General features: G+C 43.9%; 1 protein-coding gene across 3 annotated transcripts in view; it reads left to right on the top strand.

The window, feature by feature from the left end:
* Positions 1 to 13,728, top strand: part of NOX4 (NADPH oxidase 4) — a 310,955-nt gene that overhangs the window by 284,078 nt on the left and 13,149 nt on the right. For all 3 annotated transcript variants that reach the window (XM_073662050.1, XM_073662052.1, XM_073662051.1), the window contains exons 15-16: positions 6,363 to 6,471; positions 10,573 to 10,641. In XM_073662050.1, the coding sequence (XP_073518151.1) occupies positions 6,363 to 6,471; positions 10,573 to 10,641 (178 nt within the window). The remainder of the gene's footprint in view (positions 1 to 6,362; positions 6,472 to 10,572; positions 10,642 to 13,728) is intronic.

Here is a 13,728-nt window from a genome sequence, read left to right as displayed (position 1 = left end):
CCTGCCCCCACTTCCTGTAGAAGGATAAAGACCTGCCCCCACTTCCTGTAGAAGGATAAAGACCTGCCCCCACTTCCTGTAGAAGGATAAAGACCTGCCCCCACTTCCTGTAGAAGGATAAAGACCTGCCCCCACTTCCTGTAGAAGGATAAAGACCTGCCCCCACTTCCTGTAGAAGGATAAAGACCTGCCCCCACTTCCTGTAGAAGGATAAAGACCTGCCCCCACTTCCTGTAGAAGGATAAAGACCTGCCCCCACTTCCTGTAAAAGGATAAAGACCTGCCCCCACTTCCTGTAAAAGGATAAAGACCTGCCCCCACTTCCTGTAAAAGGATAAAGACCTGCCCCCACTTCCTGTAGAAGGATAAAGACCTGCCCCCACTTCCTGTAGAAGGATAAAGACCTGCCCCCACTTCCTGTAGAAGGATAAAGACCTGCCCCCACTTCCTGTAGAAGGATAAAGACCTGCCCCCACTTCCTGTAGAAGGATAAAGACCTGCCCCCACTTCCTGTAGAAGGATAAAGACCTGCCCCCACTTCCTGTAGAAGGATAAAGACCCGCCCCCACTTCCTGTAGAAGGATAAAGACTTGCCCCCACTTCCTGTAGAAAGATAAAGACTCACCACCACTTCCTGTTAAGAGACGAAGCCCAGCCCCCACTTTCTGTAATCCATCTTGGTGTGTCTACTGCTAGACACAGACTACAGCTGACAACAGACCACGGACCGCCAGCTACACAGAAGAGAGACACTTAGTGGCTGGCTCTTCAGAGTAATTTTTTTGGAGGTATGAGAAGAACATTATTTAAATAAACTGAGCTGCAGATTATTTATCACATTATCAGCTGAGATCCGGTTGTCTGAAAGAACAAAGAGTTGTCTGGAGCACTTAAATAACACGTTCTGCTACTTCTGCATAGGTGTCACTTTTACCGCAACAATCGTCTTCTCTGTGGACTTTTAGGATACACCACGTACATTTTCTAGACTGTGCTTGTGGTATTCAACCAACAAGCAGATGGTTATCCTGACCGCGATCACACGTTGTGAAGTACTGGAGATGTAAATCCTCTATGTTCCCGGCTGTCTGGACCATTTCATTATCTCTCTTCTCAAGTGTCATATTGGGGTTACGCTGTGGACAAGATTTCTGAGCAGATTTGTATGGGACTCTTTTTCGCTTGCTATCTACTTTATTAAATGGATTCCCTGGAGTTTTGCCTTTCGCTGCTTATACAGATTATATAGGGTCAGTGCGAGGCAGCAGGCTGAATTGCTGCCATTTTCAGACACATCGTATTTACTTATCTTATTGATTGTGCTCTTAGTTAGGAAGTTATTATCATTCCTGGTACAACAAATTGCACAACAAGCTCTAGGAAATACAGTGCAGCCGGAACATACAAACCACTGACAGGTGAAGGGAATAGCATTGATTATCTGGTGACAATGGCACCTGTCAGGATGGGATATATCAGCCAGCAATTGATCAGTCAGTTCTTGAAGTTGAAGCAGGAAAATTGGGCAAATGTAAGGATGTGCGCGACTGAGGGACAAATTAGGATGACTGAGTCAGGTCATCGGTAAAATGGCAGATTTTGTGTGGGTTGTTCTCGGTATACGGCAGGTCTTGTGGGGTGTTCCTCTTGTATGGCAGGTATTGTGGAATGTTTCCATTATACACAAGGTCTTGTGGTGTGTTCCGGCTATATGGGAGGTTTTGTGAGATCTTTCTGTGGCGCCCCTGAGGGTTCGACCGCTACAGGGATGCTGCACTTCTCTAATGGAGTGTAATGTTCCTCCTCTGAGGTAAGAACAGTGCGATGGTCAGGACCCTTCCTTCATATCCAACACCACACTTCTCCCACCAGAGGGGGCTAGATTGCCCTAGGTGCTGCCCCTCCTGGTTATCGGGAGACTGGGGAACCAAGAGATAGGGGAACCATTTAGTGGGTGAGGGTGGAGGACTCACATTTTAGTGACACTTTAAATTTCATATTTAATACACAGCCATCTTGGTTCATGGTCCCTTCTGTCCGTCAGCCCGTCAGGCTGTCCTTCAGTCTATCCCATGATGGTTCTTTGACTGTTTTACTGTGACCTCCTACCCTGAATGCGGATCCTGTGTGGGCCTGCATCGGATGGAGACACAGCCCTCGTACCTTGGCCTTGGGTCGAGGGGCAGGTTGCAGATAATGGATGTCTCAACCCGGTCAAGGACCATGACCAAGAAGGCCCGGAGCTCAGGAGTGTAGCTCCACCGCAAATGGATCCCAGGGAGGATGCAGACGGAGCGGTATACGCCACCTGTAGTTGCCTACCTGATGTATTCAGAGGGATTCCGGCTGCAAGAGAGGTACCGGCCGCCGACACCCGACCTTGCTACCCATGTCCTGGTCAGGAAAGTCCGGTAGTCCCTGAGGATCCCACCGGGTAACGGAAGGAGCGGAGCTGCCACCCGTGCCCTTTTTCTGAGAGGAGTTCAGAGGGAGACCCGGCCTATCTACACACACACACACAGACAGGAAAGAGGACTCGGTCTGAAGTCTAGGAACACTCTGGTGCGGGGTCCTGATTGAACACTGGACTTACTCGGAGGTTGTCGGACCCCCCCCCCCCCCCTCCCCTTCCCGTCTCTGGTGACCGCAGAACTCCGCGAGGAGCAGGAAGAAGCCTTGCAGCTGTACTCTACAACGTGAGTAAAAACCCTGGAAGTTAACCCCTATGGCCTCCGGACTCTTTATTCTGCATTACACCGCACTACGCAGCACCAGACCTCCTGGACTACTATCCCCTCCATCCTGTCCCTCTGCCCTGAGGCCCTGCTCCGCCTGTGGGGAGTAGTAACAACTACGGCTGCCATAACACCATGCCTCGGCGGACTGCAGCAGCGCTGGTGGCCTTCACCAGGTGCCACAGGTGGCGTAGTCGAGATCAGCCACTCAACCCGGATAAGCCCGTACCATCTCTTTTGTTATAGTGTGACGACCCTGGGCACGGAGCGGGTCCGGGCCACGGCTGCACCCCATCTCTACATCAAAGGACCCGACTCCGAGTTCCCCATCTCCCTGGGTAGGGCTTACAGAGGACGTGCGTGAGTCACACATTTCCTCTATAAGCAGGTCTAGTGGAGTGTTCCTGACATATTACAAGTCTTGTGGGGTGTACTTGGTATTCAGCAGGTTGTGTGGGCTGTTCCTGGTATACTACAGGTCTTGTGGGGTGTACTTGGTATTCAGCAGGTTGTGTGGGCTGTTCCTGGTATACGGCAGGTTTTGTGGGTTGTTCCCTGCATATAGCGGATCTTGTGGAGTGTTCCAGGTAGTACCAACCAAAGTAGTCTATGAAATGACAACTGAAATTATTATACTTGATACAAAAACTGCATTAAACAGATTTCTTATATGCATCTCTACTTGTCTTGTGACCACATATGCATCGGACTAGATCAATTCGGGACATATAACCCAACAGACGAATAACCGAACGAAAAAGATCAGAGGTAAACAAGTTCCTTAAAAAACCTTTAATGAATCATGGTTTGGCCATAGATGGCACTGCATATAGAGACACTCACACAACACTGATACATATATTTAAAAGGATATCATATCCCTACATGATATGAGTATAATGATAAGAGTATAATGTATATGTCAGTACAATAATTGACAATATAATACGTAATCATCCAGACATCATCAATTTGTATTATTTGTCTCATTAATGGTGAGGACAGCACAAAATAACTTTAATTAGAATTTGTACAGACTATACATAAACAAGGTGCTTGGTGTAATAAGTACTAAGAAGGAATATCCTTTCATGTCATAAATGCAAAAGCACCACAATTAATCAGTCATAGCCATAGAAAAGAAGTGCTTTAGTGCAATAAATATCAGACTGAACCAGACAAGGATAAAAGTAGATAACCATAATTTATGTATATGTGGTATATCATCCTGTACTGATAATGCATATCACCAACCCAGGAAAAAGGGGTGATATGATAGTCCAATCATAATCGCAATTCAAATAAGTGCAAGTAGCATGATACCATTAGTCTCTTTATACCCAAGTGCTGTCAAAAATATCTAATTCACAGATGTAACCCACATGAAACTTATCTATATAGTGTGGATTGTCTTGGACATACTCATACCTGTATAATATACTATACCAGAGCCGAGTGGCGCCTACCCCGACGCGCTTTTCGGTATCGCACCTTCGTCAGGGTTTTTTTTTAAGGAACTTGTTTACCTCTGATCTTTTTCGTTCAGTTATTTGAAATGACAACTGAGAAAAGGGTAACAGAGACATGATGGACGCAATAAACTCATTGCTGAAAGTTTTTGTGTTTTTTTACTTCATCTCTTTGAATCTTGATTAAGAGTTTATCCAATTATGGTATGTTATTATCGTTTTTATGATAGATGACAAACTGTGGAAAGCCCCACCAATGTCAACAATGACACTTTGAAATGCCGAGCTAGAATCGATCGGTGGTAGTGCTGCCAATTATTGTCCATGGGACTGCTGAAGAGTGCCAAATGCTGTCCATCATTATCTCTGGTAGTCCCATAGACAGTTGCCACCACTCCATTCTAACAAGGCATTTCAGAATCAAACTTTTTGGGGATAACCAGTGTCACCACCCGCAATCAGCAGTTTATCACCTCTCTTGTCAAGTTGGGAGAACTCTATTAATGGATTACTATTTTATATACTTAATCTACATTTGTAATGTATTGGCATGTTCTCATAGTCTGGTATATTATCGTCTGTGAAATTATGACGCAAAGCATAGGGCTGACTGCAGAAAAGTTCCAAAAACCCAGTTACCTGATCGAAGAAGGGGATTCTCTTTTGACATGCCATGATCAATCAATAGGTTAAACCGCCGGCTTGGGAGGTGTTTCCAATCCCGTTCGTAAAGCAGGAGGCTGCTCTAAGAACAGAAACTGCTAGGTAAAAGCCTCGTCATAGAGCAGGAGAACACAGTGAAATGCCCTATGCTCTACAGCAGCAGAGACCAAAACGTTTCTGTAGACCGAAGACCTACATTGCACATCATCAAAAGACAATGGGCGGTCATTAATAGCAGGTTGTCCAGTGTTTGTACAATTGATATTATTAAGATCAAAGTTTTCTGTGTTAGGTCCTGGTTCACATTTTCATTAGTTATTTTCTGTCAGGTTTCCTTCACTTTTTGATGATGAGAATAGAATCATAAAATCATAGAATGTTAGAGTTGGAGGGGATCTCCAGGGTCATTGTGTTCAACCTCCTGCTCAAAGCAGGAATCACTAAACCATCCCAGACAGATGTCTGTCCAGCCTCTGAAGACGTCCATTGAAGGAGAACTCACCACCTCTTGTGGCCGCCTGTTCCACTCATTGATCACCTCACTGTCAAAAAGTTTTTTCTAATATCTAATCTGTATCTTCTCCCTTTCAGCTTCATCTTGTGTTTCCATGTGCAAATTAGAATAAGGATGATCCCTCTACACTGTGACAGCCATTCAGATATTTGTAGACAGCTATTAAGTCTCCTCTTAGCCTTCTTTTTTTACAAGCTCAACATTCCCAGATCCTTTAACCGTTCCTCATAGGACATAGTTTGCAGTTCGCTCACTATCCTGGTAGCTCTTCTCTGAACTTGCTCCAGTTTTTCCATGTCTTTTTTAAAATGTGGTTCCCATTTTAAAAATAGCATAGCTCGAGTTGAGAGAAGGGTGTGAGTCAGATTTTTTTTTTCCATTCATTAACCGCAAACAGTTCTTACTATTAATTATAAGATTAGAATAATGAACAGGAGGATCATTTTTACTACACAATGTTTTAAGCGATTGTCTTCCATTAACATCATTGTTTTATATGAATTGATACAAAATTCTGCACTAAATAATTTCTTAATCTATCTTTGAAGTGTTTGAAACTCTCTTTTTTATATACAGAGTTCCAAATCCTGTGCATAGACATAGAGATAAATGCTGAAATTCTCTCAATCTGCAGCCACCACTAGGGGGAGATTGCTGCCTACTCTTTATACATTGAACTCCATCATAAATCAGTTTTCAGCAAGCTCCTTAGCTCCCTCTAGTGGTGGCTGCAGGTAGACTGAACTGCATCATTTAGCTCAATGTCTATGCAGGAACACTATGTTGTCAAGATGAATTAAGAAATGAGAATATCGTAAAGAAAACATAAATTCCCTTATGCCTAATCTACATTAAGATGCAATTCTCTGCTATAAACCATGTATATGTGATCTGTAAGACACAGTGCCTATGTGACTACACTTTATGGGGCCTTCTGGAATAGTTCTTTAATTATGTTTTTATTTTCCTTTATTTCCATAGGGAGAAGTGGAAAGAATACAAACTGCAGAGGTTGTACTTTGTGTGGATATGTAGAGACATCCAGTCTTTCCTCTGGTTTGCTGATTTGCTGTGCATCCTCCATAAAAAGGTAATTTAATGTTTGTTGCAATAGATTCCGCACACCAAAGCTTATTTAATGGAGCCAATTACTTTAGCTTCCATTCTAAGGCAAGGACTATAGATTTTGCTTAAGTCCTTTCCATTCTTTGCTCGGCTTTGCTCCTTCATTATTCTCACCCCACAAAACTCTCTTGGAAATCCTATTACAGGTTCTGAATTGCTACATTGTAATCGCATCCTTTCCAATATATCATGGTCCTAGTAATGCTCTGTAATTCTAGGTGTTAACTGCAATGTATCAGTGTGTACAAATGTATCAATTATTTGTAGGGGGATAAATAAAAAGCATAAGGATTGGAGATGAGCGAATCTCACAGAAATTTGTTGCGTGCACATTTGCTCGAATTGTCCATCAGATTCGGACTCAGTCTGAATTGGAAGTGTCCCAGTAGCCATTTATTATGCTCCAAAATCCCTTCAGACCCCCAAGAAAAATATAAAGAGGGAAGGGGTTAAAAAATGAATAAAAGATTATCCTCACTTTTACCATACCCACTTCTTACCCCTCCTGTTGCCACAGGTATCTGCTTGGTCTTCCTATAGCTTCCATGGTCTTCAGATCTTTCAACGCTAACTAGTAGAGAAGAGTCAATCGATCCACGGGACACTGACTCTGTGACCACTGAATGGGCACCACCTCCTACTTGTTGGCAACCCCCGCTCTACTGATGATTAGCCAGCCTGGTGTGATGTCAGGTCAATTAATCAAAAGAGGAGATGGTAATGACAGTAGGAGACAGTTTGCAGAGCTTCTATCCGGTGGCCAAGGACTACTGACGTGGCCACCAGACCAGAGTCCCACTTATCTCTACTGACTAGGTGTCACATGGTCACTTGGGGTGCAACTCATGTCATTGACATCAAAGCTTTTCATGCTCTGACTCTTTTGCAGAAGATGGTTATAGTGGATTGGGGCATCCATACCTGTTTTGCTGGGGGACATTTTGATTACTTGTTACACGATCCTTCATCAATCATTATGCCTCCTGAAAAAAACTTTAAAACTATTAAAGCCAACTATGTGATAACGCCTTTATTCTGACTGCTTCACTCCATCCATCACGTATTCAGCTCCGTGCAGGCAGCATTCGTAACGGCACCAACATGATCTCCGGTGGTTAAATTAATCAAGAGTTGAATTCTTTGAGTGATGTAGTGAAGTAGCCGAATGGAGAGTCTGAAAATCCGAGAACTGCTAGAGAAATGAGCATTTACTGATTTCACTGCTTTTTTGGATGGCCTCTATGCGTCTCAATGAATCAGTCTATTAGCGAGCAGTCAGAACTGCGAATCCTCTGCTTCCCCTCACCTCACACAGTTATCGAGTTAAAGGGATTTTCCAAAGTCCTAAATGTCTGCCAGATGCGACCCAATTCTCGAATGTGCTCATATTTGTACAGTGTCCTGTAGCCAAGATGTAATACCAGCATCCCTGCATGGTTCCTCTCCCTCTCCCCAGCAGGGATGCCAATGTGCTCATCATAATGGCCGCAATTGGTGGTGCACTCCGGAAATGTCCCCAGTCTATAGCTGGGAGGCATTAGGTATTTAAGGCACCTTACTCTATAGGGAGGTGCCTAAGCAACTTCAGTATCTAGTTAGTCTTGTACCCACTAGTACATTGTCAGGTTCCTGTTCCTGAATCTATTCTGCTACCCTGTACCAGAGTCTGTCCTGTTATCCTGAAAGCGTTCTGCCAGAACCTATCCCGTATCTGAACCTGTCCTGCCTGTGTTAGTCACTCATTCTGTCCCAGCCTGTACCCGCTCCATCTGAACCAGCACCAGTATCCATACCACCAGTGACCTTGTTCCTGTCCTGCCTGACACTCTGATTCCATGCCTGCGTCTCTGACCCCTGGGGTCAGCTACTGCAGTGGTACCTGGCGGCTACCTGCAACTCAACCCCTAACCTCATCATCATATATAGTGGATCCAATAATATTTTAATTACACAAATAGGAAAGTGTGAGTGCTGACAGGCTGGGGATATACCTAGGAATAAATAACTACAGTAGATAATAGAATAAAAATTACAATAAAAATACAAATAAAAATTCCAATGGTAAAAATCACTCAACAGTCCTTATAGTTATAAGAATAGTCCATAGTCAATTATGCAAAACTGATGTTTAGTTGGCAAATTAAATATTCAGACCCCTTTAAATTTTTCACTCTTTGTTTCATTGCAGCCATTTGGTAAATTCTAATAAAGTTCATTTTTTTCTCATTAAAGTACACTCTGCACCCCATCTTGACTGAGAAAAAAAACAGAAATGAAGACATTTTTGCTAATTTATTATAAAAGAAAAACTGAAATATCACATGGTCATAAGTATTCAGACCCTTTGCTCAGACACTCATATTTAAGTCACATGCTGTCCATTTCCTTGTGATCCTCCTTGAGATGGTTCTACTCCTTCATTGGAGTCCAGTTGTGTTTAATTAAACTGATAGGACTTGATTTGGAAAGGCACACACCTGTCTATATAAGACCTCACAGTGCAAGTCAGACCAAATGAGAATCATGAGCTCAAAGGAACTGCCCAAGGAGCTCAGAGACAGAATTGTGGCAAGGCACAGATCTGGCCAAGGTTACAAAAGAATTTCTTCATTAATCAAGGTTCCTAAGAGCACAGTGGCCTCCATAATCCTTAAATGGAAGAAGTTTGGGACCACCAGAAGTCTTCATAGACCTGGCCGTCCAGCCAAACTGAGCAATCGTGGGAGAAGAGCCTTGGTGAGACAGGTAAAGAAGAACCCCAATATCACTGTGGCTGAGCTCCAGAGATGCAGTAGGGAGATAGTTGACTTTGTGGAACTTTCTCCTATCACTGCAGCCCTCCACCAGTCGGGCCTTTATGGCAGAGTGGCCCGACGGAAGCCTCTCCTCTGTGTAAGACATATGAAAGCCTGCATAGAGTTTGCTCAAAAACACATGAAGGACTCCCAGACTATGACAAATAAGATTCTCTGGTCTGATGAGACGAAGATAGACCTTTTTGGTGATAACTCTAAGCGGTATGTGTGGAGAAAACCAGGCACTGCTCATCACCTGCCCAATACAATCCCAACAGTGAAACATGGTGGTGGCAGCATCATGCTATGGGGGTGTTTTTCAGCTGCATGGACAGGATGACTGGCTGCAATTGAAGGAAACATGAATGCGGGAAAATACATCGATATCCTGGATGAAAACCTCTTCCAGAGTGCTCTGGACCTCAGACTTGGCCGAAGGTTCACCTTCCAACAAGACAATGACCCTAAGCACACAGCTAAAATAACAAAGGAGTGGCTTCAGAACAACTCTGTGACCATTCTTGACTGGCCCAGCCAGAGCCCTGACCTAAACCCAATTGAGCATCTCTGGAGAGACCTGAAAATGGCTGTCCACCAACGTTCACCATCCAACCTGACAAAACTGGAGAGGATCTGCAAGGAAGAATGGCAGAGGACCCCAAATCCAGGTGTGAAAAAACTTGTTGCATCGTTCCCAAGAAGACTCATGGCTGTACTAGCTGAAAAGGGGGCTTCTACTCAATACTGAACAAAGGGTCTGAATACTTATGACCACATGATATTTCAGTTTTTCTTTTTTAATAAATTTGCAAAAATTTCTACATTTCTGTTTTTTTTTCAGTCAAGATGGGGTGCAGAGTGTACATTAATGAGAAAAAAATGAACATTTTAGAATTTACCAAATGGCTGCAATGAAACAAAAAGTGAAAAATTTAAAGGGGTCTGAATACTTTCCGTACCCACTGTACTAAAAAAAAAAAGGCAATGCTACCTAGTAACTTAAAGGGATTCTATCAAAAGGGTTTTAATCTGAGAGCAACATAATGTAGAGACAGGGACCTTGATTCCAGCGATGTATCACTTACTGGACTGCTTGCTGTAGTTTTCATAAAATCCTTTGTCCATAAACTCTTAAGGACTCTATGGACTAAGTGTCATTGAGGTCTTGTCAAGGCCAGGTATGGCGGGCTACTGGAGGACATGTGTTACACTTGCTCTCCTCGTATTAGAACTTTCATGATTTACTTATTATCTTTAACTATTTCCATTAGTTTTGGCAAGAAAACCGACCAGACTACCTGAACATTCAACTGTACCTGAGCCAAACAGATGGGATACAGGTAATGTGCGAAAACTCCTCGTTTCAATAATGTTGCTCATACAGTTTCAGAATGACTCCCGAGAAGACCACCACCTCCTGGTGTGTGGTTACATGTTGAACCTCCTGGGGAAAAAAAAGCAATTTTCTTTGGTGCGCCTGATTATCTCTCAAAATGTTTTCTGGTTAATGGTTATTTTCCTCAAACAAAATTGGAAAACAAAATTTGATTTTCATATACGACGGAACGAGGTAAGATGTGAAATTTGTTCCGAAAGAACGGAGTCTATTTTTCTAGTGATCCTTTCAATCAATCCCGATCAAAAAATACTAATCCTGCTCAATATTAGGACAGTGAAAACAATCATTACCGTTTTTTTATTTGCCGCTTTTCTTTTTGTCTTGCTGTATTCATTGCCGTTTTCGAGCACCAAATTCTTGAAGATGGTGCAGATGAATCATGAGTTTTGTGCCAAATCAAAAATGATCTCTTTTTTTTATTACATATTTGGGTCTTTTTAGAGCAGAAAGGCAGACGATCCGTTAAAATGTTGCAGACAGTTGTGACATTTGCACCAACATTTCTGGCATACAAAAGAAACCGCTCCAGGGAGGGGACTAGAGAACATTCACCCAAAAATGTAACAATTTTTTTGTAAAATTAAGTAAATAATGAATCAGCCGAAAACATCTGTATTACAAAAAACACTCTAAGGCTATGTGCCCTCAATGCAGAAATGCTCCGGATTTTTTCCTGAGCGTTTCTGCATGTCCCTGGCAGAAAAAAACGCATGCGGGTTGTACATGCGGATTGTACATGCGTTTTCCTGCCAGGGACATGCGGATGTGAAGCGTTCTTCACTTGCATTTCTGCATGCGGGTTGACAAGCGCTTTCCAAGCGATTAGCATTAAAATTAGCAATAAATGTTTACTTACCCTCTGATGGCCCCCGGTGTCCTGCTCACTCCGGTCTCCCTCGCTGGCAGCGGTGGATTGAAGGACCTGCCGACGTTAGCGTCGCGTGACCCGTCACATGACTCTGACGTCAACGCAGGTCCTTCAATCCACCGCGAAGTCCCGGGAAGCCAGGAGGAGCGCAGCGCGGGCCGCCGGAATGTAAATATACATTTATTTTTTATTTTATTCTTTTTTTACAGCTTTTTTTTTATGGTACCTGGGTGTGGATGAGACTCTCCTGTCCTCTACACCCGGGTACCATCCGCACATTAGAACGCGCCAATTACGCAAGTACAGATGCAGTCTTGCGGAATTGGCGCGTTCTAATGCAAGTCAATGGCGGCGAAAGCGCAGCGCTTCCGCAAAATAATTGGTAGTGCTGCGTTTTTTTCCGCAATGATAATCCGCAGCGGAAATTTCCGCAGCATGTGCACAGCACATGCGGATTATCATTGGGGGACATGGCAGGCCTTCTACCATGCGTTTTTTAAGCGTTTTACCATGCGTTTTAAGCGTTTCTGCAGCGTTTTTGCCGCTGCAGAAATGCTTAAAAAACGCATCGTGGGCACACAGCCTCACAATTGATAAAACAGAAAAGAAAATAAAAAAAAAGAAAATAAACTTCAAACTAGCTGTAATGCAAAAGAAGAATTTGGAACAAAAAGATAAACAGCATATAAGAGGAAAAATGTGAAAAATAGAAGCAACGTGCAGCGGTCGTAAGTGCCTAGGGTACTCTGTAGCCGGACTGCCAGACATGAGGAATGCAGTCCGGTTACCTTTACTGCAGAGAAAGCTGTGGAGTCCGGGGCACTGGTCACTAGGTCCAGGAGGGTCCGGTCAGCCTGGAATCAGTCGGAGTCCGCCCCGTCAGGTGGGTTTGGAGGCCTGCCCGTTGTGGGCCCCGCTGCCTGTGAGCTATCCTGCGGTCCCTTTTCTTCACTCCTGCCTTAAGCTCCGTACTAGCAGGCGGTGCAAACCTATAATCGGTACTGCCGTCTTGGGTGCAGCTCTGGGCTCTAGTGATGCCGCTGTGCTGCCGGGCTTCTGCTTGTGGCCAGAAAACTTGCCGTCTCCTGTCCCCCAGATTCAGTTGCCGGGATGTGCAATGTTCGTACAACCCAGGACTCTGACATCCTCTGCTCCGCTGCCTGGGGTGAGCTCTTCACTTGCTCTTCTCCCCAGAACTTTCTCCTTCTCCCTCTGCTACTTTCTCCCCCTCTCCCTTCCTTCTCACACTCACTGACTAACTCCTCCGCCCAGCTGGAAAAGGCAGCTCCCCAAAATAGGGTGTAGAGCTCCCCCTTCAGGTCAGGGATCAGAACCTGTGTGTGCATGTGGGGTTTACCTGACGTGAGGAGCGTCTCCTGCTTCCAAGCTTAACATCACTTCCGGTGAAAGAGGCTGCACTACTGTGGCAACCGGCCCATGGGGCGCCACACATGCAATAATGAATCGGGACCACAAACTAAAAAAGTCTGAAAATTTGCTAAATTTATAACAGTGACTCATTCTGGATGATGTTAGGCGCATATTTAAGCAATTTTACCTTACTTTATGCCACCACTTGGCTTGCTTTGTGACACTTTTCTTGCAGCAAAATGTTGAACTTTGTTGCATTTTAAGACAATTCCTGTTTTCATAGAAGCCACGTCCCTTCTCTTATAAGCCACACCTCCTTGTTGAATGAGTGACAAAATGTATGTAAAACAAAACACAAAGATAGGTCTAAAACTTGATACAATATTTTTGTGCCAAAATAGGCTAAATTTTATCCCTTTTTTTATCAAGAGCTTTAAGAAGAATCTGTCAGGAGATTTTTGCTATTTAATCTGTGAGCAGCAGAATATAGAGGAAAAAAAGCCTGATTCCAGAGATCTATCACTTATTAGGTTGTGTGTTGTACTGAAACTACAATCAGTGTTTTATCAGCAGGAGATTATCACTGCAGGACTAGGTGTCATGTGCAAGCCAGTCCAGCTAATCTGTGTAACCCCGACCCACCGCTGATTGGCAACTTGCTCACTGTGTACACAGGAAGCTGCCAATGAGGGGTGTGGTGGAGTTATACAGAGCTCAGCAATCTACAGTAGCCCAGTAAGTGACACCGCTGGAATCAGGGTCTCAAAAACTTTCAGACAGATTCTCTTT

Source organism: Phyllobates terribilis, unplaced genomic scaffold, assembly GCF_046119375.1.
Source record: "Phyllobates terribilis strain yellow unplaced genomic scaffold, ASM4611937v1 Scaffold_2__4_contigs__length_985480577, whole genome shotgun sequence".
Taxonomy (NCBI): Eukaryota; Metazoa; Chordata; class Amphibia; order Anura; family Dendrobatidae; genus Phyllobates; species Phyllobates terribilis.
This window is presented reverse-complemented; position numbering and strand designations above follow the sequence as displayed.